General features: G+C 49.6%; 1 protein-coding gene across 1 annotated transcript in view; it reads left to right on the top strand.

Moving 5' to 3' along the window:
* The window catches only part of cabcoco1 (ciliary associated calcium binding coiled-coil 1), a 229,934-nt gene that overhangs the window by 66,422 nt on the left and 136,053 nt on the right, over positions 1–27,459 (top strand). The window contains exon 4 of the mRNA XM_072478827.1: positions 2,781–2,925. Within this exon, the coding sequence (XP_072334928.1) occupies positions 2,781–2,925 (145 nt within the window). The remainder of the gene's footprint in view (positions 1–2,780; positions 2,926–27,459) is intronic.

Here is a 27,459-nt window from a genome sequence, read left to right as displayed (position 1 = left end):
ATGGGCCTGCTGGGGAGATTTGGAGGGTTCCCAGGACACAAGCCGAATGTAGAGAAAGGCGAGGTATTCCCAGTGAATGAGTTGGCTCAGTGGGCTAATTTAGGGGGGATGCCATTTACGGTAACGAGGTATAGGTTTAGGTACTTGGGGATTCAGGTAGCGAGGGAATGGACGGGGCTCCATAAGTGGAACTTAACGAAGCTGGTGGAGGAGGCCAGGGACGATCTTAAGAGATGGGATACACCGCACTTAACGTTGGCGGGGAGGGTCCAAGTGGTGAAAATGAATATTCTGCCGAGGTTCTTGTTTATCTTTCAGGCTCTCCCGATCTTTATACCAAAGGCCTTTTTCCGGAAACTGGACACAATCATCTCTGACTTTGTATGGGCGGGGAAGAGGCAGCAGAGGGTGTTGGCGTTGCCAAATTTGCTTCGTTATTATTGGGCAGCGAATGTGGACAAGGTGCGACAGTTGTGGGAAGGAGAAGGGGTAGAGTGGGTTAGGATGGAGGAGGAATCTTGTCAGGGGTCAGTTTGAGGGCTATGATGACGGCAGCGTTGCCAATGGCTCCGAGTAGGTATTCAGGGAGCCCAGTGGTGCAGTCCACGGTGAAGATATGGAATCAGCTGAGGAGGTATTTTAGGATGGAAGGGATGTCGGTGCTAACGCCGCTGTGTGAGAATCATGGGTTTGAGCCGGGGGGGGGGGTGGATAGTGTATACAGGAGGTGGAAGGAAGTGGGGCTGGTCAAGGTGAGGGATTTTTATTTGGAGGAAGGGTTTGCCAGTCTGGAGGAGCCAAGGAGAGGGTAGAGCTGCCATGGGGTAGTGAGTTCAGGTATCTACAGGTTAGGAACTTTGCACGAAAGGTCTGGAAGAGGTTCCCATGATTGCCGGGATACACCCTGCTGGAGCGACTGCTGCTTCCGGATGTGGAAGGGGGGGGAAGAATTGGGGATATATTTAAGTGGCTGGGGAGCAGGGAGGCGAGCGGGTGGTGAAGATCAAGGAAAAATGGGAAGCGGAGTTGGGAATGGAGATCAATTGGGGAGTATGGAGTGAGGCACTGCGAAGGGTAAACGGGACCACCTCTTGTGCAAGGATGAGCCTGATACAGTTTAAGGTGGTGCACAGGGTGCATATGACTCGGGCGAGAATGAGTTGGTTCTTTCAGGGGGTAGCAGATGAGTGTGAGAGGTGTGGGCGGGGGCCAGCGAATCATGCGCACATGTTTTGGGGTTGTGAAAAATTGGGAAGATTCTGGGTGGGAGTGTTTGTGGTCTTAGCCAGGATAGTGGAGGAGGGAGTGAAACCTCCTGACCCTTTGGTGGCGATATTTGGGGTTTCAGAGAAGCCGGAACTCATGGGAAGGAGGAAGGCCGATGTCTTGGCCTTCGCCTCTCTGATTGCACGGTGACAAATTTTGCTGGAGTGGCGGTCGGCTTTGCCACCGGGGGTAGCAGCATGGTTGGGTGACCTTATGACCTCCTGTGGTGAGTGAAGATAAAGTATGAGTTAAGGGGCTCAGCAGGGGAGTTTGAGAAAGGTGGGGGATGTTTGTGACCGTGGTTGAGGAGCTGTTCGTCGCAGGGGGGTGGGTGATGGGGAGCGGGGGGTGAAAAAGGAGAAAAATCTGTACAAACTGTATAGTTGATTGTTAGGAAGACTGTTTGAAAAGAGAAAAAAAAATGGGGAATTTAGAAGTAAGAAGCAAAGTTGGAGAGATCTTCCTCCACATAAATGGAATCAAGTCATGGAATAAGTTACTAGAAAAGGTCACTGAGGCAGAGGTATAAATGGATTTAAAGGGCAATTAGATGTGATTGGAGAGAGTTGTGTTGAGAAGATGGGCTTGTTGGTTTTGGTGTTGTAGACCACACAGTGTCTCATCTGGAAACATCTGAAAGTGCAGTCAGCACCTTGGTATTGTCTGAAAGATGGCTTCTTCAATAGTGCAGTACTCCTTCAGTAGAACAGTGGAGTGGCAGCCTAGATTTTGTTTAGGTCTCGAGTGTGTTTTGAACCTACAACCTTCTGACAGTCAAAGTGATACCACCTAAGAATTTTTAAATAGTGACACTTGCTTCCTTTATCACCCTTACTTCCTTCTTGTTGCTCCTCATATCTTGTGAAGATCTTCATTCATTGCTGAAGTAGCATTTCAGTCACTTGGTGGCCTCTGGTACCTTACCCAAGTGGCCATTAAGAATCTCAACAATGAATGTTCAGCTGTTGGACTATGGAGACTTTAGAGACAAGTCCAGTGCTGACCTCATATGCATAAATGCATATTCCAGCAGGCTCACTAAATAGGAATTAGGAGCAGGATCCCTGGCCAACTTCTCCCCTCCCTGAATGGTGTTGAAGCACATTGTACCACCCTTACTAATGATGTGCCCAAGACCAACTGAGAATTAAACCTAGGAACCTCTTGTTTGTGTGGCTGAACCACTGTCTGGATTCTCATCAGGGAGAGATCAAGCAAATTATTTTATGTAGGTTTCACCTCTTGACATTTAACTGTCGGAAACGAACATTCCAAATAGAGCAACTGGTTAAGACCAGTGGAAAGATTATGATCATGCCAATGTTGCTGCATGATAATTTAATCAATACGATTTTCATGCCACATATGCAAAGGTAACATCTTTAATTTGATGGTAGATAAAACAAGCTTTCAAAAATTGGTTGTTACTCCCGGCTTAATGCTTCTTATTTTATATGAAATGGAATATCTTCTAAGTCAGTTGGTCGCTCACTCAGTGCTGTGTTTTATTATAGAGAAACACTTGCCGTTGCTGGATAATTTAAAAGAGCTCAAGAAAGTCATGGCTGAAGTTGTTCTGTCAAGGTTAGAAAAGAGTGATCGCAGAGAATTCTTCACAGTCGACCAAGGCAAGGCCATTATTAGCTACATGAAGATCAGGTACCAGTTTTCTCTCTTCCTCAGTGTCAGTAGCGCCCAAGTTGTAGCTGTTCAGCCACAGTAAGGGGTTTTTCTTCAAGGTCAATGTCATTTACTCTTTCATACTCGGGGGCGTTTTGAATTTTCCTTAGTATAAATTGGAGCAAAACTGAAAAAGATGGACTCCTTCTTGGTTTTCTCAGCTTCCTTAGTCTTCTTGTGAACCAACTGAATTTGAAATACCTTGGCATGTCTTAAAGCCAATGTAATTTAGAGGGAATAGGTTTTGTAGTTACTATGGTCTTTTATGATGTCATCACAACAGATGTCATCACCTATTGTAACCTAGGTGAAATGTGAAATCTTGAGAACTGGTCTAGTTCTGCAAGTAGGAAATATTAATGAAATACAAAATGCAGCCTAATGCTTTGCAGCTTCACTCCTCCTCCATCCTTGCTGTCTCTTCCCCACCCCCAATCATCCCTCCGTCACTTAGATAATAGCGTTAATATAAACATATTACGCATATAATATACTTTTTGTCTTAGCAATGTTTCTTTCCTTCAGAAATATCAAACAAGCTTTTGTTAAAACTTACCTTTAACGTTAACGTGCAAACTATTGTATATACAGTGGCAGAGAGAATGGTGGCTGAGCTCTGCTAATGCCGGATGCCCTCGAGTGTTTTATCCTGGCACTTAGCGATACCACATATTGCTGCTTTAACCTTTTACGTCACCTGTCATTTTCAGTATATTTGCATATGTGTCAGCAGTAGTTTAAGAATGAATGCACTGCATCGCAATGCAACAAATCTGTAGACCATTTTGAAAATAACCATTAAAACAACATTATTTTGCCAGGAGACTAGTGGAAGTTACTTGATGAAACCATGCTACATATCAAGATAACGGCGCAAGTACAGCATTCAAACCACACAAATGGGGAACAGATAACATTGAAAACAGGCTCCTCCAATCAGTTGCAGAAATTTTAGATGTCCAGACATTAATCCTTTCTAGAACAGCATAGACTTTTGAGAAGATTTGAATTGAGATTGTCAAAATAATGAAAGGATTCAATTTGATCCGAATGGATAAGCTATTGAAGATAAAGAGATTAGGGAGGACCAAGGGACGTGCTCCTCGGTTGCTTAAACACAGAACTAGTTTGGATGGTCGGAGGTCTTCTTTAATTGCAGAGAGTTGTTGACCTTTTGAAACAAGTTGCCGGCATTAAAAAAAGTTGCAGGTTCAGTTCCCTACCATGGCTGACATCACTTTGTGAAGGTGGAGTGCTGGTCAATCTGTCTCCGGACCACTGTGCCTTTAAGAACCCACGGAGGATCAGAAAGAAATGTCCTAATTTTGCTTCCCTTCCGCTGTCCGAGGATTTTTTGGGGCTCTTTTGTTTTGCTTGTTGCACGTGATTACTTGGTTAATGGGAGTGTAGCGGGTGGTGGAAGATGATGGTGGACATGTTGTTAAGTTACAACGCGAATGTATAGGACAAGGTCAATGAACAGCATGGTCTTATCCTGTCCCTCATTTTTGCACGCTCCTAGATGTCTCTTCTCATGTTCCCTTTATCATATTACTTGACAGAAGTACACAAGCTCTTATTTACTAACTTAACAGAACTTATCTAGCATGCCAAATCCTGTCACTGTGATATTTATTCAACATTTAGGCAGGAAACTGGTGCCTGATAAAGCACACAAAAGAATAAAGGGTTTGCAATCAATTGGAGGAAATGCTTGAGCCCGCTCCGATTATCAGGGCAGACATTCCTAAGAACCATAACATTTTGCTTTTCGTTTTTTGAACAAGAAAGTCTATAATGACTTTACCTTGTCCCACAACATGTCCCAGATAGGTGACCTTAGCACTCGCTCTTTGCCAAATTGATCACCAGATTTGCCCCTTAAAATTTATCAAATGGGGCATATAGGTGTTTCAGATGTTCTTTCTGATGTTATTATAAATCAATGGATCATCAATATATAGCACCAGTTATGTAATCCATCAATTCCCAATTGATTAGCCATTGGACTTGAAGTTTAAAAACTCACCACTATTCTTAGAATTCCCCCTATACCAAAAAAGGGTCAATATTCTAAATGGTGACCAGGGATTCCACTCCCCGACTCCGATGCTATTCAGGTCAAACTATATTTTCAAGTTATCCCCCGGTATAACTCATACCTTCACTGACGGCTTTTACCTACTTACCCCTCAGTAGCATTGATATCCTGTGCCCTGAGTTGCTAAGTAAGTAAAGTAGGCTAATAACCACTGTTTCAGGTTAAAACTTTTAAGTTATTTTATTATATATTTTTTTCTTTTTAAAAGATGCAATCACTGTCTTTAAAGAAAAGTAAAAAGATCTTGCTTCTGGATCCTTCTGGATGGTTGAAAGGACCTTCAGGCCCAACTTGACAATCAATCTTCTTTTTAAAATCTGGTCTTCTTTAGATGTATTCGCTGATGAGCTCGGTTGCTGTGTCCTATCTTTCCCATGTACCGAACTATGAGAGCTGGCTCTGCTGGCTGTTCCCTCTCTTGGGGTTTATATATTTTTCTAACAGTTATCTAGTTTTTGTGACTTTATTGTAAAGTAACTCTTGATTCTCTTTGATTGTAAAAAGTAGCTTTGATCTAAACATTCTAATCCAACTAAGTATTCATTTTGACATAACCTCATCTCATAGATCTGATTACATTGTGTCCTTTGTGATGTTCAAAATGTTTTGACTTCAAGAGGTGTTACTTTTAATTACTGTCATTTCTATAGTTTTATTTTCCAATTGTGTCCTCAGCTCATAATTTTGACTTTGATTTTGGCTTTAAATTATGTTTCTCGTAGACTGATAGTCTCCAGTTTTCTTTAATTTACCTGGTATTACCCAATTTTCACACCTAGAATTCTCACCAAATTCAACTGAACCTCATCCATGCTTTTCCAGGTGTTTACTAAGATAGTTACTTTCAATGAAGGTGTGAGCCATTGTTTTTGGCTTCATTCAAAATCTTGTTTGTCTTGTTTGCTAAGCCTGCTTGACCAAGGATATCTGCATTTTACAATCCTGCTCTTTGCAGCTGCTGTTAACCCTTTGTGGGATCTTGCCCTGGATTCTCTCATGTTTCTCTCAGACCAGATTGTAGCCACCTGAGTTGGCCACTTCCCGACTTAAAATTGAGAACCGCAAAGGGTGAAGGGAAATTCAGCCAACACAGGCAAAGACTAGCAAATACAGAAATCATGTATATTGGAACCTGCAAAACAACCAGACAGCACCGAAACCAGCAGCCATCTGCATAGTAATGTAGCAGCCATCTACATATTAATGAGCGATCCCCGGGAACAATCAAAACATTTTAAGGTAAATAAGGCCAAGCCAGCCTCCTCGGCGCCAGCAGGAGCCAACACAAAAGAGGTTAACGGACACTTAAAGACCGCCCAACGATCAGGGAACCACTCCCATTGGAGAAATCGAACCAAGTGATTGGAACGAAGTCCAATCATTTGAAACCAGGTATGGGGTCCGCCCCGAAGGGCGGGAAGCCCCTGGGGACTATAAAGTAAAGCCCCCAAGTTCAAATCGTCCTTCTTGACAGGGTCACTCAGCAACGCGAAGCAACCCCTGAGAGTGAACTGTCCGGCGGCCTCCAAGCAAGTAAGTCTCAAGTCAATGCTCGCTACAAGATAGGCACTCCTAGCTACCAGTCCATACCAGCTTTTGAATCCTGCAGACTCAGAACCTGAACGAAAGGCCATTTGTTCCCCTGACCTGGTGGGCCAGTCCGAAGCTAAGTATAGGCCTGTTAGTGATAGAAATAGCCGAGAAAGTAGAGTTTATGCATGAGTAGCGATTTACATGAATGTGTATTGATTTGAATCTTCCTAATTGGTGTGTTGAGTTATTGATCATTACTTGAACTTGAACCTCGTGGCGGTATCATAAAGATACCTGGCGACTCTAGAGCAAAGGTTATAAAACAGAGCCAATTGAACCAACCAAAAGTTAGCAACATATTACTGGCGACATCCTGAGGGGACCCGACCTAGAAGTGGCTTAACCACTCCGGGAGAACCCAAAAATTTGAATTAGAAATCCAATTGGGAACAGAAAAACCACAAGTGTTCAAGCAGTTCTGATCAATCCTCATAATTCGGAAGTGTGTTAATGCATGCATAACCAACAGGGCGATAAGGTAAACTAATAGATTTTTGTTGCGACAAAACTGTTGGGAATTTGTATTCCGGAAAATAGCGAAAGCCGTACCCGTAATTACAGCACCGCCTTAATACCCCTTGTTCCAAATTTTAAGAGAAGTATTCAGAGAGGAAAGATGGCAATGCAGCAATGCAATGCCTCATGAACCCCGAAGAATTTGTGGTCGCAGCGACCAGCAGTAGAGTAGGACAGTGTCCCGTTTGGGAAGAGGAAATCAGAAAGTACCTCAAAGGGAAAGGATGGCCCCTTTGGAGCGAATTCTGTGAAAATGAGGAAACAGGTCCCGGGAGTATAGGACATACTTGGTGGGAGAATCTGAGCGAAATCCATAAGAAAAGCTTGGGAAAAGCTCTCAAGCCGATGGCAATCGTGTCCTGTTTGGCACAATTGCGAGGCACAGAGGAGGTCGTTCGGACGCTCCGTAAAGAGATAGAGGAGGCACATCGAATGAGTAAGGTTGATGTGAACGAGATAGAGAAAGAGAACCTAGAATTAAGAAGGAAGTTAGCAGCAAAGGACGGAGAGGTGGATGATGCCAAGTGGGCACACCAGTCTTGTCTGGCGCACTTAAGCAGCTTCCAATCACAGTACGAAAAGGCCTATCAGGACACGCAGCGTGAAAAAACACAACCAAATGTTAGCAACAAGATATTGCCAGACTTCCATGTTTCAAATGACACATCTTTCCATATTTTCAATAACAACTGCAGCAGAAGCATTCCTCATCTTAAAAAGCATTTCTCACATCATCGTCATGTTGAAATAAGGACGTCCGCACTGGTTTATCACTACATATCACAGTGTACTTCATGAACAGTTTGGTTGTGTCACTTTTGGAAGATCTGGTAACATTCTGTCTAAATTTCCTGACACTATTGGCAGATGTTGCAGGTGGGGTTTTTTTTAAATTAAATATTTTATTGAAAATTTTTGGTCAACCAACACAGTACATTGTGCATCCTTTACACAATATTATAACAACACAAATAACAATGACCTATTTTATAAACAAAAAATGAATAAATAATAAATAACAAAAATGAAAACTAGCCCTAATTGGCAACTGCCTTGTCACAAGTAACACTCTCCAAAAATATAATTTAACAGTCCAATATATAATTATCTGTAGCAACGACCTATACATACTATACAGTATATATTAACAACCCTGAGAGTCCTTCTGGTTCCCCCCCCCCCCCCCCCCCCCCGCCCCCCCCCCCGATCCTGGGCTGCTGCTGCTGCCTTCTTTTTCCCATTCCGTCTATCTTTCTGCGAGGTATTCGACGAACGGTTGCCACCGCCTGGTGAACCCTTGAGCCGACCCCCTTAGGACGAACTTAATCCGCTCTAGCTTTATAAACCCCGCCATGTCATTTATCCAGGTCTCCACCCCCGGGGGCTTGGCTTCTTTCCACATTAGCAATATCCTGCGCCGGGCTACTAGGGACGCAAAGGCCAAAACATCGGCTTCTCTCGCCTCCTGCACTCCCGGCTCTTGTGCAACCCCAAATATAGCCAACCCCCAGCTTGGTTCGACCCGGACTCCTACTACTTTTGAAAGCACCTTTGTCACCCCCATCCAAAACCCCTGTAGTGCCGGGCATGACCAAAACATATGGGTATGATTCGCTGGGCTTCTCGAGCACCTCGCACACCTATCCTCCACCCCAAAAAATTTACTGAGCCGTGCTCCAGTCATATGTGCCCTGTGTAATACCTTAAACTGAATCAGGCTTAGCCTGGCACACGAGGACAACGGGTTTACCCTGCTTAGGGCATCTGCCCACAGCCCCTCCTCAATCTCCTCCCCCAGCTCTTCTTCCCATTTCCCTTTTAGTTCATCTACCATAGTCTCCCCTTCGTCCCTCATTTCCCTATATATATCTGACACCTTACCATCCCCCACCCATGTCTTTGAGATCACTCTGTCCTGCACCTCTTGTGTCGGGAGCTGCGGGAATTCCCTCACCTGTTGCCTCGCAAAAGCCCTCAGTTGCATATACCTGAATGCATTCCCTTGGGGCAACCCATATTTCTCGGTCAGCGCTCCCAGACTCGCGAACTTCCCATCCATAAACAGATCTTTCAGTTGCGTTATTCCTGCTCTTTGCCACATTCCATATCCCCCATCCATTCCCCCCGGGGCAAACCTATGGTTGTTTCTTATCGGGGACCCCCCCAAGGCTCCAGTCTTTCCCCTATGCCATCTCCACTGTCCCCAAATCTTCAGTGTAGCCACCACCACCGGGCTTGTGGTGTAGTTCCTCGGTGAGAACGGCAATGGGGCTGTCACCATAGCCTGTAGGCTAGTCCCCCTACAGGACGCCCTCTCTAAACTCTTCCACGCCGCTCCCTCCTCCTCTCCCATCCACTTACTCACCATTGAAATATTAGCGGCCCAATAATACTCACTTAGGCTCGGTAGTGCCAGCCCCCCCTATCCCTGCTACGCTGTAAGAATCCCTTCCTCACTCGCGGGGTCTTCCCGGCCCACACAAAACCCATGATGCTCTTTTCAATCCTTTTTAAAAAAGCCTTTGTGATCACCACCGGGAGGCACTGAAACACAAAGAGGAATCTCGGGAGGACCACCATCTTAACCGCCTGCACCCTCCCTGCCATTGACAGGGATACAATATCCCATCTCTTGAAATCCTCCTCCATCTGTTCCACCAACCGCGTTAAATTTAACCTATGCAATGGGCCCCAATTCTTAGCTATCTGGATCCCCAGGTAACGAAAGTCCCTTGTTACCTTCCTCAACGGTAGGTCCTCTATTTCTCTACTCTGCTCCCCTGGATGCACCACAAACAACTCACTTTTCCCCATGTTCAATTTATACCCTGAAAAATCCCCAAACTCCCCAAGTATCCGCATTATTTCTGGCATCCCCTCCGCCGGGTCCGCCACGTATAGTAGCAAATCGTCCGCATACAAAGATACCCGGTGCTCTTCTCCTCCCCTAAGTACTCCCCTCCACTTCTTGGAACCCCTCAACGCTATCGCCAGGGGCTCAATCGCCAGTGCAAACAATAATGGGGACAGAGGGCATCCCTGCCTTGTCCCTCTATGGAGCCGAAAATATGCAGATCCCCGTCCATTCGTGACCACGCTCGCCACTGGGGCCCTATACAACAGCTGCACCCATCTAACATACCCCTCTCCAAAACCAAATCTCCTCAACACCTCCCACAAATAATCCCACTCTACTCTATCAAATGCTTTCTCGGCATCCATCGCCACTACTATCTCCGTTTCTCCCTCTGGTGGGGCCATCATCATTACCCCTAACAACCTCCGTATATTCGTGTTCAGCTGTCTCCCCTTCACAAACCCAGTTTGGTCCTCGTGGACCACCCCCGGGACACATTCCTCTATTCTCATTGCCATTACCTTGGCCAGGACCTTGGCATCTACATTTAGGAGGGAAATAGGTCTATAGGACCCGCATTGTAGCGGGTCCTTTTCCTTCTTTAAGAGAAGCGATATCGTTGCTTCAGACGTAGTCGGGGGCAGTTGTCCCCTTTCCTTTGCCTCATTAAAGGTCCTCGTCAGTACCGGGGCGAGCAAGTCCACATATTTTCTATAGAATTCGACTGGGAATCCATCCGGTCCCGGGGCCTTTCCCGCCTGCATGCTCCTAATTCCTTTCACCACTTCTTCTACCTCGATCTGTGCTCCCAGTCCCACCCTTTCCTGCTCTTCCACCTTGGGAAATTCCAGCCGATCCAAGAAGCCCATCATACTCTCCCTCCCATCCGGGGGTTGAGCTTCATATAATTTTTTATAAAATGTCTTGAACACTCCATTCACTCTCTCCGCTCCCCGCTCCATCTCTCCTTCCTCATCCCTCACTCCCCCTATTTCCCTTGCTGCTCCCCTTTTCCTCAATTGGTGTGCCAGCAACATGCTCGCCTTCTCCCCATATTCGTACTGTCCACCCTGTGCCTTCCTCCATTGTGCCTCTGCAGTGCCTGTAGTCAGCAAGTCAAATTCTACATGTAGCCTTTGCCTTTCCCTGTACAGTCCCTCCTCCGGTGCTTCCGCATATTGTCTGTCCACCCTCAAAAGTTCTTGCAGCAACCGCTCCCGTTCCTTACTCTCCTGCTTCCCTTTATGTGCCCTTATTGATATCAGCTCCCCTCTAACCACCGCCTTCAACGCCTCCCAGACCACTCCCACCTGGACCTCCCCATTATCATTGAGTTCCAAGTACTTTTCAATGCACCCCCTCACCCTTAGACACACCCCCTCATCTGCCATTAGTCCCATGTTCATTCTCCAGGGTGGGCGCCCTCCTGTTTCCTCCCCTATCTCCAAGTCCACCCAGTGTGGAGCGTGATCCGAAATGGCTATAGCCGTATACTCCATTCCCCTCACCTTCGGGATCAATGCCCTACCCAGCACAAAAAAGTCTATTCGCGAGTAGACTTTATGGACATAGGAGAAAAACGAGAACTCCTTACTCCTAGGTCTGCTAAATCTCCACGGGTCTACACCTCCCATCTGCTCCATAAAATCTTTAAGTACCTTGGCTGCTGCCGGCCTCCTTCCAGTCCTGGACTTCGACCTATCCAGCCCTGGTTCCAACACCGTATTAAAATCTCCCCCCATTATCAGCTTTCCCATCTCTAGGTCCGGAATGCGTCCTAGCATCCGCCTCATAAAATTGGCATCATCCCAGTTCGGGGCATATACGTTTACCAAAACCACCGTCTCCCCCTGTAGTTTGCCACTCACCATCACGTATCTGCCCCCGTTATCCGCCACTATAGTCTTTGACTCGAACATTACCCGCTTCCCCACTAATATAGCCACCCCCCTGTTTTTCGCATCTAGCCCCGAATGGAACACCTGCCCCACCCATCCTTTGCGTAGCCTAACGTGGTCTATCAGTTTCAGGTGCGTTTCCTGTAACATAACCACATCTGCCTTAAGTTTCTTCAGGTGTGCGAGTCCCCGTGCCCTCTTTCTCGGCCCGTTCAGCCCTCTCACGTTCCACGTGATCAGCCGAGTTGGGGGGCTTCCTACCCCCCCCCCCCCCCCCTTGTCGATTAGCCATCACCTTTTTCCAGCTCCTCACCCGGTTCCCACGCAGCTGTCTCTCCCCCAGGCGGTGCCCCCCCGCCCATCCTCTCCCATACCAGCTCCCCCCTCTCCCCAGCAGCAGCAACCCAGTAATTCCCCCCTCCCATCCCCCCCGCTAGATCCCCCGCTAGCGTAATTACTCCCCCCATGTTGCTCCCAGAAGTCAGCAAACTCTGGCTGACCTCGGCTTCCCCCCGTGACCTCGGCTCGCACCGTGCGACGCCCCCTCCTTCCTGCTTCTCTATTCCCGCCATGATTATCATAGCGCGGGAACCAAGCCCGCGCTTCTCCCTTGGCCCCGCCTCCAATGGCCAACGCCCCATCTCCTCCACCTCCCCTCCTCCCCCCATCACCACCTGTGGGAGAGAGAAAAGTTACCACATCGCAGGATTAGTACATAAAACCCCTCTTTGCCCCCCACATTCGCCCCACCACTTTGTTCGAACGTTCTTTTTAATAACCCGCTCATTCCAGTTTTTCTTCCACAATAAAAGTCCACGCTTCATCCGCCGTCTCAAAGTAGTGGTGCCTCCCTCGATATGTGACCCACAGTCTTGCCGGTTGCAGCATTCCAAATTTTATCTTCTTTTTATGAAGCACCGCCTTGGCCCGATTAAAGCTCGCCCTCCTTCTCGCCACCTCCGCACTTCAGTCTTGATAAACGCGGATCACCGCGTTCTCCCATTTACTGCTCCGAGTTTTCTTCGCCCTTCTAAGGACCATTTCTCTATCCTTAAAACGGAGGAATCTCACCACTATGGCTCTGGGAATTTCTCCCGCTCCTGGGTCTTTTGTTCCTCCTTTAGCCCTTCGATCGCCTGTAGTATCGGGGCCAACAGCTCTTTCTTCATTTCCTTTTTGATCTCTTCCACACAGCATTTCAAGAACTCTTGTTGTTCAGGGCCCCATGTTAAACTGCCACCTTCCGACGCCATTTTGGTTTTTGCTTGCCTTCCTTGCCGCTGTTCTAAAGGATCCACTGCAATCTGGCCACTCTCTCCTCCTTTTTCCATCCGTATCCAGGGGGGATTCCCTTCTGGTTTACCGCACAGTGTTTTTAGCCGTCAAAATTGCCGTTGGGGCTCCTATCAAGAGCCCAAAAGTCCGTTTCACAGGGAGCTGCCAAAACGTGCGACTCAGCTGGTCATCGCCGCACCCGGAAGTCCCGCAGGTGGGGGTTTGATCGGAGAACCTTCTGACTGCTTAATTGTATCCATATTCTTCTCTTTTTTTCATAACCAAAAGTACAGTTGCTGGTCAGACTAATTTCCAAGTCATAGCAAGGCTTTAGCATATTTATATGACATATACGATGGCGCATCCTTCTATCTAGTTCAGTCATTTTCAAACCCAGGGTCACGACACGTGGATGGGTACACATGCCATGTCTCAGACGGGTTTTATTGCCTAGCATTCCAAGCAAACTGTGAGGCCTGGAGACTTTGCATGAACCCTGGTGGCGTCAACACCACAGAGGCAGCAGCCAACAATCAAACACCTAAGAGTTGGACTTCAGCACTGGGGATATGCCCGCTACCAGAGGGGGAGTTTGTAGATCAGGGGAGGGTACCTGAGCACGGTCTCCCGAGTGTTTGTGGCAGCAGTCTGGGGTCTAGGGGCTCCTGCTATAGCTGGGGTGAGTGTGCAGAGCGGGGTTCTCCAGCACAACTGGCTCGGTGGATGGTACTGTGAGAGCTGCTCAGGAGGTGGGACACTGTAAGGGTGGGGGATTCTCGGGAGATATGACATTCCGTGGGTGGAAGCCCTAACTGATTGTCAGTTCACCAATTCTTTGCAGCAAGATATATGGTGTTATTAATCCCGCAGCTGCAGCTCTCGCGGTGCTGATGGCAGCCCAGGCAGCCAGATGCCGGAGAAGGCAGCAGCAGCATCGATGCAGGCTGGAGGTGTCACCCCATGTGCAGGGGACCGCCGCACAGCCTGCAGACCCGGCTGCCCATCAGGCTGAGGAGGGACCTAGAGGGGTCACTGGCGACAGCCCAAGGTACACAGGCGTCATTAGTTGTACGAGGAGATGACGGACAGCATGTGCTGCAGGAGGCTCCATCACAACAAGGAGACGGTGCGAACCGTGTCCTTGCGCACTTGGCACACCTTCCCTCACCCCCCTCCGCCCTGTGCCCGCTCAATGCTCCTCAATCTTCTCCACCTTCCATGCTCTGCCGCAACCTCTTGGTGTATCCCAGGATGTACATCAAAGCTGGAGGCCGCCTGCTGTTTCTTGTGCTCTGTGGCCTTTGGGTGCTCTTGATTGGCGTCCTTTGGGGGGCCTACAGCCAGAGGGCCCCAACCAACTTACTGGTTTCACTGACATCGCCGTGCCACCCTGTTCTGCCTGGACCGAATGGCCTCCTCCTGCTCCTAATTTCTATGTTTCTATGAGACTGCTGTCGGCTCCCTGATGACAGACACCAGGTGGGCCTCCCATCGCTCCCTCCTCCTGAACAGTGCCCCTAGGGCTCTGAGGGTCTCCATGAGACGGAGGGGCAGCTGGAATGAGCTTCTGAGTCCCCTGTATCATCCGGCTCTGCCGGTTCTGGCAGCTTCCCGTTGTCTGCACCATGGTGTCGACCCCTTCCACGATGGTCCTCAGTTACTGGGACATACTCCGGAGAGCCACGGCAATGTCCATCTGCACCTGGCCCATGCTCTGAAGTGCCTCGGCAATGTCCACCTGTGTTTGGGACACGTCCCTCAGTGACCGTGACATAATGCTGATCCCTCAGCCATGGTCGCTGCGACTGAGCCACACCTTGGACACCATCACTCATGATGCTGACCTCGTGCTGCAGGCTATCCACTGCGGTCACTATCCTAGCAGTGTTGGCCTCGGTGTCACACATTGCCTGCACCATCTTGTGTGCCCGGAGCATTTGGGACTCCTCAATTCGGCTTTACACTCGCCGGAGTTTTCCTGACTCTCAGGCCATGCCCTAGCATCGGCATCAGCTCTGGGTAACCTTGCCCAGAGGCTCAGCATCTGACTGGAACTCAGCAGACCGCCGACTACTGACCCTCTTTGATCTTCCTGTCTCCACCACCTGTGCATCTGCACCTGTGTGGTGCTCACCAGATTGTGCCCCAGAGCATGTGCACTAATGTCTCCCACCAATGTATGTGTCTCTGGTGGAGGGTGAGTTGACAGCTGTAATGACTCGATGGTGGTCTCCCTTGGAGCTCCCGGGGGAGGGAGTTGGGGGGGTGGGGGGCAGGGTGGCCTCAACTACTTTCTAAGGTAGTGAATTCCCCAGACTCACCACTCTCTGGGTGAAGAAATTTCTCCTCACCTCAGTCCTAAAAGGTTTACCCCTTATCCTCAAACTCTGACTCCTAGTTCTGGACTCTGGAATATTCTTTCTGAAACTACCCTGTCTGATCCTGTTAGAATTTTGTAAGTTTCTATGAGATCCCCTCTTCTAAACTCCAATGAATATAATCCTAACTGATTTAGTCTCTCCTCATATAACAGTCCTCCCATCCCAGGAATCAGCCTGGTAAACCTTCGCAGCACCCTCCATAGCAAGAACATCCTTCCTCAGATAAGGACACTAAAACTGCACACAATACTCCAGGTGAGGCCTCACCAATGCCCTATACAGTTGCAGTAAAACATCTCCCTATACTCAAATCCTCTCATTTTGAAGGCCAACATACCATTTGCCTTCTCTACTGCCTTTTGTACCTGCACGCTTACTTTCAGCGACTGATGCAGAGGGCACCAAGGTCTCGCTGAAATCCACCTCTTTCAATTTACACCCATTCAAATGATAATCTTCCTTCCTATTTTTGCTACCGAAGTGGATAACCTCACATTTATCCACATTATACTGCATCTGCCATGCATGTGTCCACTCACTCAGCCTGTCCAAATTCTGCTGAAACATCTCTGCGTCCTCCTCACAGCTCACCCTCCTTTGTAACATATGCAAATTTGGAGACAATACATTTCGTTCCCTCATCCAAATCATTGATACATAATGTGAACAGTTGGGGTCCTAGCACAGATATCTGTGGTACCCCACTAGTAACTGCCTGCCAATCAGAATAAGACCCACTTATTCCAACTTTTTGCTTCCTGTCTGCTAACCAATGTTCTATCCGTCTCAAGACACTACCCGTAATCCTATGCGCTGTAACTTTACATATTAATCTGCTATGTGAGACCTTGCCGAAAGCCTTCGGAAAGTCTAAATAAATCACATCCACTGGTTCTCCCTGGTCAACTAGTTACATCTTCAAATAATTCTAGTAGATTTGTCAAGCATGGTTTTCCTTTCGTAAATTCATGCTGACTTTGGCTGATTACACCACTGCTTTCCAAAGGCTGTGCTATGCAATCCTTGATAATGGACTCCAACAACCTCCCTACTACTGACTTTAGGCTCACTGGCCTATAGTTTCCTGTTTTCTCTCTACCTCCCTTTTTGAATAGCAGGGTTATATTCGATACCCTCCAATCTGTCGTAATTATTCCAGAGCCCAAAGAATTTTGGAAATTGACGACCAATGGATCTGCTATTTCTAGAGCCACTTCCTTAAGTACTCTGGGATGAAGCTTATTGGGCCTTGGATATTTGTCCTCCTTTAACCCCATTAATTTCCTCAAAACCATTTCTTTGCTAATACTAATTTCCTTCATCTCCTTACGAAAACTTGTGCTTCTCAGAACTTCCACATTACTCATGTTTTCCTTTGTGAACACAGAAGGAAAGTACAAATTTAGTTCCTCAGCCATTTCTTTGTTTCCTGTTATGAATTCCCCCGTTTTTGACTATAAGGGGCTTACATTAATTTTATTAATCTTTTTCTCTTTACCCCCATACCTTATTTTAAAAAGTATTTTTATTCGCCATATTTTCATCATTTTCGCCATACGAAAAAAAGGAAACAACAACAAAAGAACCCCAACAATGTAAAACCTTATTCACCAACTCGTAAATCAAAAATGAAAAACAAACAAACAAGCCCCCCCCTCTCTCCCACCCCGTGGCATTCAACAGCAACTAACTCCCGAAAATGCCTAATAAACAAACCCCAAGAATTGTAGAACCTTTCCTTCGTCACCACCCTCCCCCACCCAGCTCAAACTTCACTTTCTCCAGTGTCAAAAGCTCCAGCAGTGCCCCCCACCATCCTGAGATACTGACCTCCACCCCAGCAGGACCCGCCTTCACGATCAGCAAGACGAAGGCTAAAACATCTGCTCCCGCACCCGCCTGCAAATCGAGCCAGTCCGGCCCCTTAAAAATAGCTTCTCGGGGATTGGATTCCACATCCATATGCAACACGCCCGAGATAGTGCTAAATACCTCCCTCAATACCTTTCCAGCTTCGGGTAGGACCAAAACATATGAACCTGGTTTGCGGGGCCCCTCCCACACTGATCACAAACATCCTCCGCCCCTCAAACAGCCGGCTCATCCTTGATTTTGTGATGTGCGCCCTATACACGACCTTCAATTGTATCAGCCCCAACCTCACGCACGAGGTTGAGGCAGTCACCCTTCGCAGCACCTCACACCACAGTCCCTCTTCTATCGCCCCTCCCCCTCCACAGCTCTTCCTCCCATTTCACCTTAACCCCCTCTAGAGACACCCTATCCTCTTCCAGAATCCTCCTATAAATCGCCGACCCCACCCCCCGGCCGACAGTACCACCTCCCAACAGCGAGGAGGCCGGTCTTCTTGGGGAGGTCGGGAAAACCTTCCTTGCAAAACCTGCAGGGACCTAAACCCTTCATGCTGTTCTAAACCGCACTTCTCTCCCAGCTCTGCCAAACTGTTGGGATGCACTCAGGAAGTTGCACCTGATATGACACTGAGACATTTCCCGTTGCATTGCGCCCATGATTTCCTCTTTCTGGCATTGCTTCTTTCTTTGATTAATTTACGTGGGCCCCACGCTTCATGCCCAGAGACCAACCCAAAAGGATTAAATCCCATACATTGTTGGATGTTTCTCTGATGGTGAAACTCCTTTATCATAATCTTCAGGATATTTTGGACAATTGATCCTGATCATGCTTTTAGGGTGTGATGGAATCTCTCCAACGTTCCTTGGGACTGGGGATGATAGGCAGATGAACAAATTTGTTTCATCCCCAAACTATGCACTGCCTCCTTGAATATGTGCAACATACAATCTGATCAAGGATCAAATTTCATCTCTTTGGGCAACCCATACCTGGTGGAGAAACCAATTAACTCATGAATTATCACCTTTGCAGTGATTTTCCTCAAGGGGATTGCCTTTGGGAATTTGGTGGATAGATCCATAATAATTGAAAGATATTGAATCCCGGTTTTAGTCTTGTGTATAGGTCCCACACAATACACCAGAAACCGACTAAATAGTTAACCAAAAGCAGGTATTGGGATCAATGTCCCAGATCTAATCAACAGTTGGGGCTTCCCAACTGGCTGACAGGTGTGACAGGTCTTACAATATTTCACTACATCCCCATGCAGTCCTGGCCAATCGAAGTTTCAGATCATCGTGGCCTGAGTTTTCTTTATTTTGAAGTGGCCTGCTATTGGAATCTCATGGGCAATTCTTAAAATTTCCCTGCGATAACCAGGATGGATCACAATTTGATGGACTACTGCGCACTCTCCATACACTGGTCTCTGAGGAAGTCTCCACATCCTCATCAAAAGGCCATAGTTTACATGGTAACCCTGTCAGATTCTTCCTCAGAGAAAGCTGTTTGACACAGCCCCTGCAAACCAGGGTTCACCTGTTCGGCCTCCACCAATGTATTTCAGCCAAATACTTTTGCCTCAGTATGGTCCAGGTTTTGATTCTAATAATTGTGTTTATATGTAGAACCAAAATTTCATAACAAATTAAATCAAGACCTCCGTACTCTCAACAAAACATTATATTGTGAGACACCCCTCCTCTAGGATCTCTAACAATTTCTTTGTACACGCATTTCTTTTTGTAAAATAATACTATGATTGATTGCTTGCAGCCAAACTTTTAATTCAAAATAGTATGTTTCTCCAGCATTTGTTTCAAGCCAGCAAGCTCAATCCTTTAGCCATTTCTCTCAGATATTCTTTTTATTTTTAAACGCATTTTATTCAAACTTGTATCAAAATGGGTCACAGCAAATAAACACCTCAGGAAACATTCTTCCCAACAATCAACTGTACAGTTTGTACAGATTTTTCTCCTTTTTCACCCCCCCCCCCCCCCCCTCCCCATCACCCACTCCCCAAACCCCTGCGACGAACAGCTCCTCAAACACGGTCACAGACACCCCCACCTTTTCTCAAACTCCCCTGCTGAGCCCCTTAACTCATACCCTTCTCTAACCGCAGGAATTCATACAGGTCACCCAACCATGCTGCTACCCCCGGTGGCAATGCCGACCGCCACTCCAGCAAAATTCGTCGCCGTGCAATCAGAGAGGTGAAGGCCAAGACATCGGCCTTCCTCCTCTCCATGAGCTCCGGCTTCTCTGAAACCCCAAATATCGCCACTAAAGGGTCCGGGTCCACTTCCTCCTCCACTGTCCTGGCTAAGACCGTGAACACTCCCGCCCAGAATCTTCCCAATTTTTCACAACCCCAAAACATGTGCGCATGATTCACTGGCCCCCGCCCATACCTCTCACACTCATCTTTTTAAAAAAATATATATTTATTAAAGTTTTTTAACACAATTTTTCTCCCTTACAAACAGTAACCCCCCCCCCCCCCTCGTAACAAAAAAAACCGAGAAATCGCGCAGAGCAAGATATATACATGGCAAAATGATATATTTACACAGCTTTGTACACTGGCCCTCACGCGTACGTGCCAGTTTCCCCAACCCTTCATGTTATCTCTTGCTCATCCACCTTCCCAGGCAGTCCCCCCTTTCTCCCCCCCCCCCCCCCTCCCAGGACGTCCCCTCCACCTCCGGCCTCTTTCGCCTCCTGCACTCCTGGTTCGGCCGCTACTCCAAATATTGCTAGCCCCCAGCTTGGCTTGACCCGGACTTTCACCACCTGAGATATTGCTCCCGCACTCCTCTCCAGAACCCCTCCAGTGCCGGGCATGACCAAAACATATGGACATGGTTCGCCGGGCTCCCTGAGCACCTTCCACATCTGCCCTCTACCCCAAAGAACCTACTCAACCTCGCCCCGGTCAAGTGCGCTCTGTGGACCACCTTAAATTGTATCAGACTGAGCCTGACACATGAGGAGGAGGAATTAACCCTACCTAGGGCATCAGCCCACAGACCTTCCTCGATCTCCTCCCCCAGCTCCTCCTCCCATTTACCCTTCAACTCTTCTACCAGCGCTTCCCCCTCTTCTTTCAACTCCTGGTGTATTTCCGACACCTTGCCCTCCCCGACCCATACACCCGAGATCACCCTATCTTGAACTTCTTGTGCCGGGAGCAACGGGAATTCCTTCACCTGTCGCCTCAAAAAAGCCCTCACCTGCATATATCTAAAGGCATTTCCCGGGGGTAACTCAAACTTCTCCTCCAGTGCCCCTAGGCTCGCAAACGTCCCGTCGATGAACAGGTCCCCCATTCTTCCAATCCCCGCCCGATGCCAGCTCTGGAACCCCCCGTCCATCTTCCCCGGGACAAACCGGTGGTTACCCCTGATCGGGGACCACACCGATGCTCCCATTGCACCCCGGTGCCGTCTCCACTGGCCCCAGATCCTTAGCGTTGCCGCCACCACCGGGCTCGTGGTATACTTTGTCGGCGAGAGCGGCAGCGGTGTCGTCACCAACGCCCCCAGGCTCGTTCCTTTACAGGACGCCATCTCCATCTTCTTCCATGCCGCCCCATCTCCCTCCATAACCCACTTGCGGATCATCGCCACATTTGCTGCCCAGTAGTAGCTCCCCAGGTTTGGCAGCGCCAACCCTCCTCGGTCCCTACTGCGTTCCAGGAACCCTCTCCTTACTCTCGGGGTCTTATTCGCCCACACAAACCCCATAATACTCCTGCCTACTCTCTTAAAAAAGGCCTTAGTGATCACAATGGGAAGGCACTGAAACACAAACAGAAACCTCGGAAGGACCACCATTTTGACCGACTGCACTCTACCCGCCAGCGAGAGCGGTAACATGTCCCATCTTTTGAAATCCTCCTCCATTTGCTCCACCATAGAATTTACAGTGCAGAAGGAGGCCACACGGCCCATCGAGTCTGCACCGGCTCTTGGAAAGAGCACCCTACCCAAGGTCAACACCTCCACCCTCTCCCCACAACACAGCAACCCCACCCAACACTAAGGGCAATTTTGGACACTAAGGGCAATTTATCATGGCCAATCCACTTAACCTGCACATCTTTGGACTGTGGGAGGAAACCGGAGCACCCGGAGGAAACCCACGCACACACGGAGAGGACGTGCAGACTCCGCACAGACAGAGACCCAAGCCGGAATCGAACCAGGGACCCTGGAGCTGTGAAGCAATTGTGCTATCCACAATGCTACCGTGCTGCCCACCAACCTCGACAGATTCAGTTTATGTAGGGTCCCCCAACTCCTGGCTATCTGGATCCCCAGATACCGAAAGCTCGCCTCCGCCCTCCTCAGCGGTAGGTCCCCTATCCCTCTTTCTTGGTCCCCCGCCTGTAATACAAAGAGCTCACTCTTCCCTACATTGAGCTTATAGCCCGAAAAATCCCCAAACTCCCTTAGAGTCTGCATGACCTCCACCATCCCCTCCAATGGATCCGCCACGTACAGCAACAGGTCATCCGCATATAGCGACACCCGATGCTCTTCTCCCCCTCGGACCACCCCCCTCCATTTATTAGACTCCCTCAATGACATGGCCAATGGTTCGATCGCCGATGCGAACAACATGGGGGACAGGGGGCACCCCTGCCTCGTCCCTCGGTACAGTCGAAAGTACTCCGACCTCCGCCGGTCCGTCACTACACTTGCCATCGGGGCTCTGTAAAGGAGCTTAACCCAATTGATAAACCCTACCCCGAACCCAAACCTACGCAGCACCTCCCAGAGGTACTCCCACTCTACTCGGTCAAAGGCCTTCTCCGCGTCCATAGCTGCCACTATCTCCGCCTCTCCCTCCTCCGATGGCATCATTATCACGTTTAAGAGCCGCCGCACATTGGTGTTTAGTTGCCTGCCCTTTACAAATCCCGTCTGGTCCTAGTGGATTACCCCCGGGACACAGTCCTCGATCCTCGTGGCCAGCACTTTTGCCAGCAACTTTGCATCCACATTGAGGAGCGAGATCGGCCTGTACGATCCACATTGCAGGGGTCCTTGTCCCGCTTTAGGATCAAAGAAATTGTCGCTTCCGACATTGTCGGGGGCAGGGTCCCCTCCTCTCTTGCCTCATTAAAGGTCCTCACCAGTAGCGGGGCCAACAGGTCTGCGTACTTCCTGTAGAACTCCACCGGGAATCCCTCCCGTCCCGGTGCCTTCCCAGCCTGCATGCTCCCCAAACCCTTGCTCAGCTCCTCCAACCCAATTGGTGCCCCCAAACCAGCCACCTCTTGCTCCTCCACCCTCAGGAATCTCAGCTGATCTAGGAATCGTCTCATCCCCTCTTCCCCAGCTGGGGGCTGGGATCTGTACAGCTCTTCATAAAAGGCCTTGAATACCTTGTTTATTTTCGTCGCACGCCGAACCGTGGCTCCCCTTCCATCTTTGACTCCCCCTATTTCCCTCGCTGCCATCCTCTTACGGAGCTGGTGTGCCAGCATCCGACTAGCCTTTTCCCCATATTCGTAGGTCGCCCCCTGCGCTTTCCTCCACTGTGCCTCCGCCTTCCCTGTGGTCAACAGGTCAAACTCCGTCTGGCGCCGTCGTCTTTCCCCAAGTACTCTTTCCTCCGGGGCCTCTGCGTATCTCCTGTCCACTCTCAAAATCTCCCCCACTAACCTCTCCCTTTCCATACCTTCTGTCTTCTCCCTATGAGCCCTAATGGAAATTAGCTCTCCCCTGATCACCGCCTTCAACACCTCCCATACCACCCCCACCCGCACCTCCCCGTTGTCGTTGGCCTCCAAGTACCTTTCGATACACCCCCTCACCTTCCCACACACCACCTCGTCCGCCAGCAGTCCCACATCCAGCCGCCACAACGGGCGTTGGTCCCTCTCCTCTCCCAGCTCCAGTTCCACCCAGTGCGGGGCATGGTCCGAAACGGCTATAGCCGAATACTCCATCCCCTCCACCCTCGGGATGAGCGCCCTACCCAGAACAAAGAAATCTATCTGGGAGTAGGCTTTGCGTACATGGGAGAAGAAAGAAAATTCCTTGGCCTGCGGCCTTGCAAACCGCCATGGGTCCACTCCCCCCATCTGATCCATAAACCCTCTAAGTACCTTGGCCGCCGCCGGCCTCTTTCCTGTCCTTGATTTGCAGCGGTCTAGTGCTGGATCCAACACTGTATTGAAGTCCCCTCCCATTATCAAGCCTCCTATCTCCAGGTCCGGAATGCACCCCAACATGCGCTTCATGAATCCTGCATCATCCCAGTTCGGGGCGTATACGTTTACCAACACCACCCGCGTCCCTTGCAGCCTACTGCTCACCATTACATATCGCCCTCCATTGTCCGCTACAATAGTCTTGGTCTCAAATGACACCCGCTTTCCCACCAATATTGCCACCCCTCTATTTTTCGCGTCCAGTCCCGAGTGGAATACCTGTCCTACCCATCCCTTTCTTAATCTGACCTGGTCTGCCACCTTCAGATGTGTCTCTTGGAGCATGGCCACGTCCGTCTTCAGTCCCTTTAAGTGCGCGAACACTCGAGCCCCCTTCACCGGCCCATTCAGGCCCCTCACATTCCACGTTATCAGCCGGATTGGAGGGGTTCTCACCCCCCCCCCCCCACGCCCCGCCGACTAGCCATCTCCTTTTCTGGGCCAGTCCCGTGTCCACGCCTCCCTCACCCTCCAGTCCCCCAGAGGGGGGACCCCCGTCCCGACCATCTCTTCTGTGTCCCATTCCCTTTCGGCCAGTGTAGCAGCAACCCTTTCCCCCCCCCCCTTTCCCCCCCTCCCCTCCCCCCGCTAGACCCCTGTCTAGCTTTTTTGCTCCCCCCATGTCACTCCCCTAAGTCAGCTGACGCCTGTTGACCCCGGCTTCCCCCGCCGTCCCATTGACCACCCCACGTGGGAGTCTCCCAATCCATATGCATTCCTTTGTTCCCCTTCCCGCCTTTCCAAAGCCCGCTCCGCCCCCTCTGGCGCAGCACCTGTTGCGGCCTTGTCTCTCTCCCCCAGCCCATGTAACATTTCCTGCGCGCAATTGACCCCCTATATACAACAATCATCACACATCAAACCCCAAAACATCCCCCCCACCCTCACAAACCCTCAGTTAGAGTCCAACTTTTCAGCTTGTACAAAGGTCCACGCCTCCTCAGGCGTTTCAAAGTAATAGTGTTGGCCCTTGTATGTGACCCACAGTCGCGCTGGCTGCAGCATTCCGAATTTCACTTCTTTCCGGTACAACGCCGCTTTGGCCCGGTTGAAACCCGCTCTCTGCTTTGCAACCTCCGTGCTCCAGTCCGGGTATATTCAGATCTCTGCATTGTCCCACTTACTGCTCCGCTCCTTCTTGGCCCATCTCAGGACCCACTCTCTGTCCGTGAACCGGTGGAACCTCACCACCATCGCCCTTGGCGGCTCATTTGCCTGGGGCTTCTTCGCCAGCACCCGATGTGCCCCGTCCAACTCCAGCGGCCTCGAAGGGGCCTTTGTGCCCATCATCGTCTCGAGCATCGTGCTCGCGTATGCCCCGGCATCAGCCCCCTCCACTCCCTCAGGGAGACCCAGGATTCGCAGATTCTTTCTCCTCGACCTGTTCTCCAGGTCTTCGAGTCTTCCCGCCCACCTCTTGTGTAGCGCCTCGTTCTGCTCCACTCTCACCGCCAGGCCCACGAGCTCATCCTCGTTCTGACTGACTCTTTTCTGTACCTCCTGGATCTTAGCTTCGTGGGCCTTCTGCGTGATCCCAAGTCCTTCAATTGCCGAAAGCATAGGCGCCAACATCTCTTTGCGCATCTCCTCGCGCTGCTCCTCGAATGATAAACTCCTGCAGCTCCCCTTTGTCCCTGGCCGCCACCATTTTGTTTTCTTTCCCTCGCTTCTCCCGTTGCTCCAGTGCCGCTCCTTTGGCCATTACACTTCTGGTCCATTTCATAGAAGTTGGCAGTGTTTGCTTCACCAGTCTGCCCCAAAAAGTCTATGGAAACTCCTGAAAAAGGTCTGAGAGTCGGTTCCAGACGGGAGCTGCCGAATGCGCAACCTACTCCTCCATGGCGCCACCAGAAGCCTCGTCCCCGCCTCTTCAATGGCCTTGGTAGATCCTTTCACAGTTGTTCCCTCTGCTGCTAGAATTCACCTTTGATAGAGTCAAGTCAGATTGCAGCTTTAAGCTTGCCCTTCCCCCGCCTGCATGCTGGAAGAGGCCTCTGTCTATTGCTGCAGATCAAGCCAAATCCTTCACTGTTTCTGCCGGGTCTGACAGCCAAAAGACACAACACTCCTGGGGGACACTGTCAGGGGAAAGCTGCAGTCTTCTTCCCACACCGGGAAATGTCAAACAAATGTCGTGGGGGCCCTGTAAAAGAGCCCAAAAGTCCGTTCTAAGCGGGAGCTGCCGAATATGCGACCTAGCTCTGCATAACCGCACCCGGAAGTCCCTCACACTCATCTGCTACCCCCTGAAAGAATCCATTCATTCTCGCCCGAGTCATATGCACCCTGTGCACCACCTTAAACTGTATCAGGCTCATCCTTACACAAGAGGAGGTCCCGTTTACCCTTCGCAGTGCCTCACTCTATACTCCCCAATTGATCTCCATTCCCAACTCCACTTCCCATTTCTCCTTGATCTTCACCACCCGCTCGCCTCCCTGCTCCCCCAGCCATTTATATATATCCCCAATTCTTTCCTCCCCTTCCACATCCGGAAGCAGCAGTCGCTCCAGCAGGGTGTATCCCGGCAATCTGGTGAACCCCTTCCAGACCTTTCGTGCAAAGTCCCTATCCTGTAGATACCTGAACTCACTACCCCTCGGCAGCTCTACCCTCTCCCTTAGCTCCTCCAGACTGGCAAATCCTTCCTCCAAATACAAATCCCTCACCTTGACCAGCCCCACTTCCCTCCACCTCCTGTATACACTATCCATCCCCCCCCGGCTCAAACCCATGATACTCGCACAGCGGCGTTAGCACCAACATCCCTTCCACCCTAAAATTCCTCCTCAGCTGATTCCATATCTTCACCGTGGACTGCACCACTGGGCTCCCTGAATACCTACTTGGAGCCATTGGCAATGTTGCCGTCACAATAGCCCTCAAACTCGGCTCCTTATAAGATTCCTCCTCCATCCTAACCCACTCTACCCCTTCTCCTTCCCACCACCACCGCACCTTGTCCACATTCACCGCTCAATAATAATGAAGCAAGTTTGTCAACACCAACACCCCCTGCTGCCTCTGCCTCTGTAACAGGGTCCTCCCCACCCTCACCACCTTCCCCACCCGTACAAAGTCAGAGATGATTGTGTCCACCTTCCGAAAAAAGGCCTTTGGTATAAAGATCGGGAGAGCCTGAAAGATAAACCAGAACCTCGGCAGAATATTCATTTTCACCACTTGGACCCTCACCACCAACGTTAAGTGCGGTGTATCCCACCTCTTAAGATCCACCCTGGCCTCCTCCACCAGCTTCGTTAAGTTCCACTTATGGAGCCCCGTCCATTCCCTCGCTACCTGAATATCCAAGTACCTAAGCCTATCCCTCTCTACCGTAAATGGCATCCCCCCCTAAATTTGCCCGCTGTGCCAGCTCATTCACCGGGAATACTTCGCTTTTTCCTACATTCAGCTTGTATCCCGAGAACCCTCCAAACCTCCCCAGCAGGCCCATATTCCTTCCCATACTCTCCAACGGATCCGAAACATACAGCAAGAGGTCATCGGCATAGAGCGACACCCAATGCTCCCTCTGTCCCCTCATTATTCACTGCCACTCTGCCGACCTCCTGAAAGCCATCGCCAATGGCTCTATGGCCAGCGCGAACAGCAGCAGCGACAGCGGGCACCCCTGCCTCTTACCCCTGTGTAAGTCAAAGCTTTGTGAGCTCATATCATTCGTCCTCACTCTTGCTCTTGGCGCCACATACAGGAACCGCACCCATGCCACATCACGGCCCAAACCCAAACCTTCCCAAAACTTCAAACAAGTACCACCA

This window comes from Scyliorhinus torazame, chromosome 16 (genome assembly GCF_047496885.1).
Source record: "Scyliorhinus torazame isolate Kashiwa2021f chromosome 16, sScyTor2.1, whole genome shotgun sequence".
Lineage (NCBI taxonomy): Eukaryota > Metazoa > Chordata > Chondrichthyes > Carcharhiniformes > Scyliorhinidae > Scyliorhinus > Scyliorhinus torazame.
This window is presented reverse-complemented; position numbering and strand designations above follow the sequence as displayed.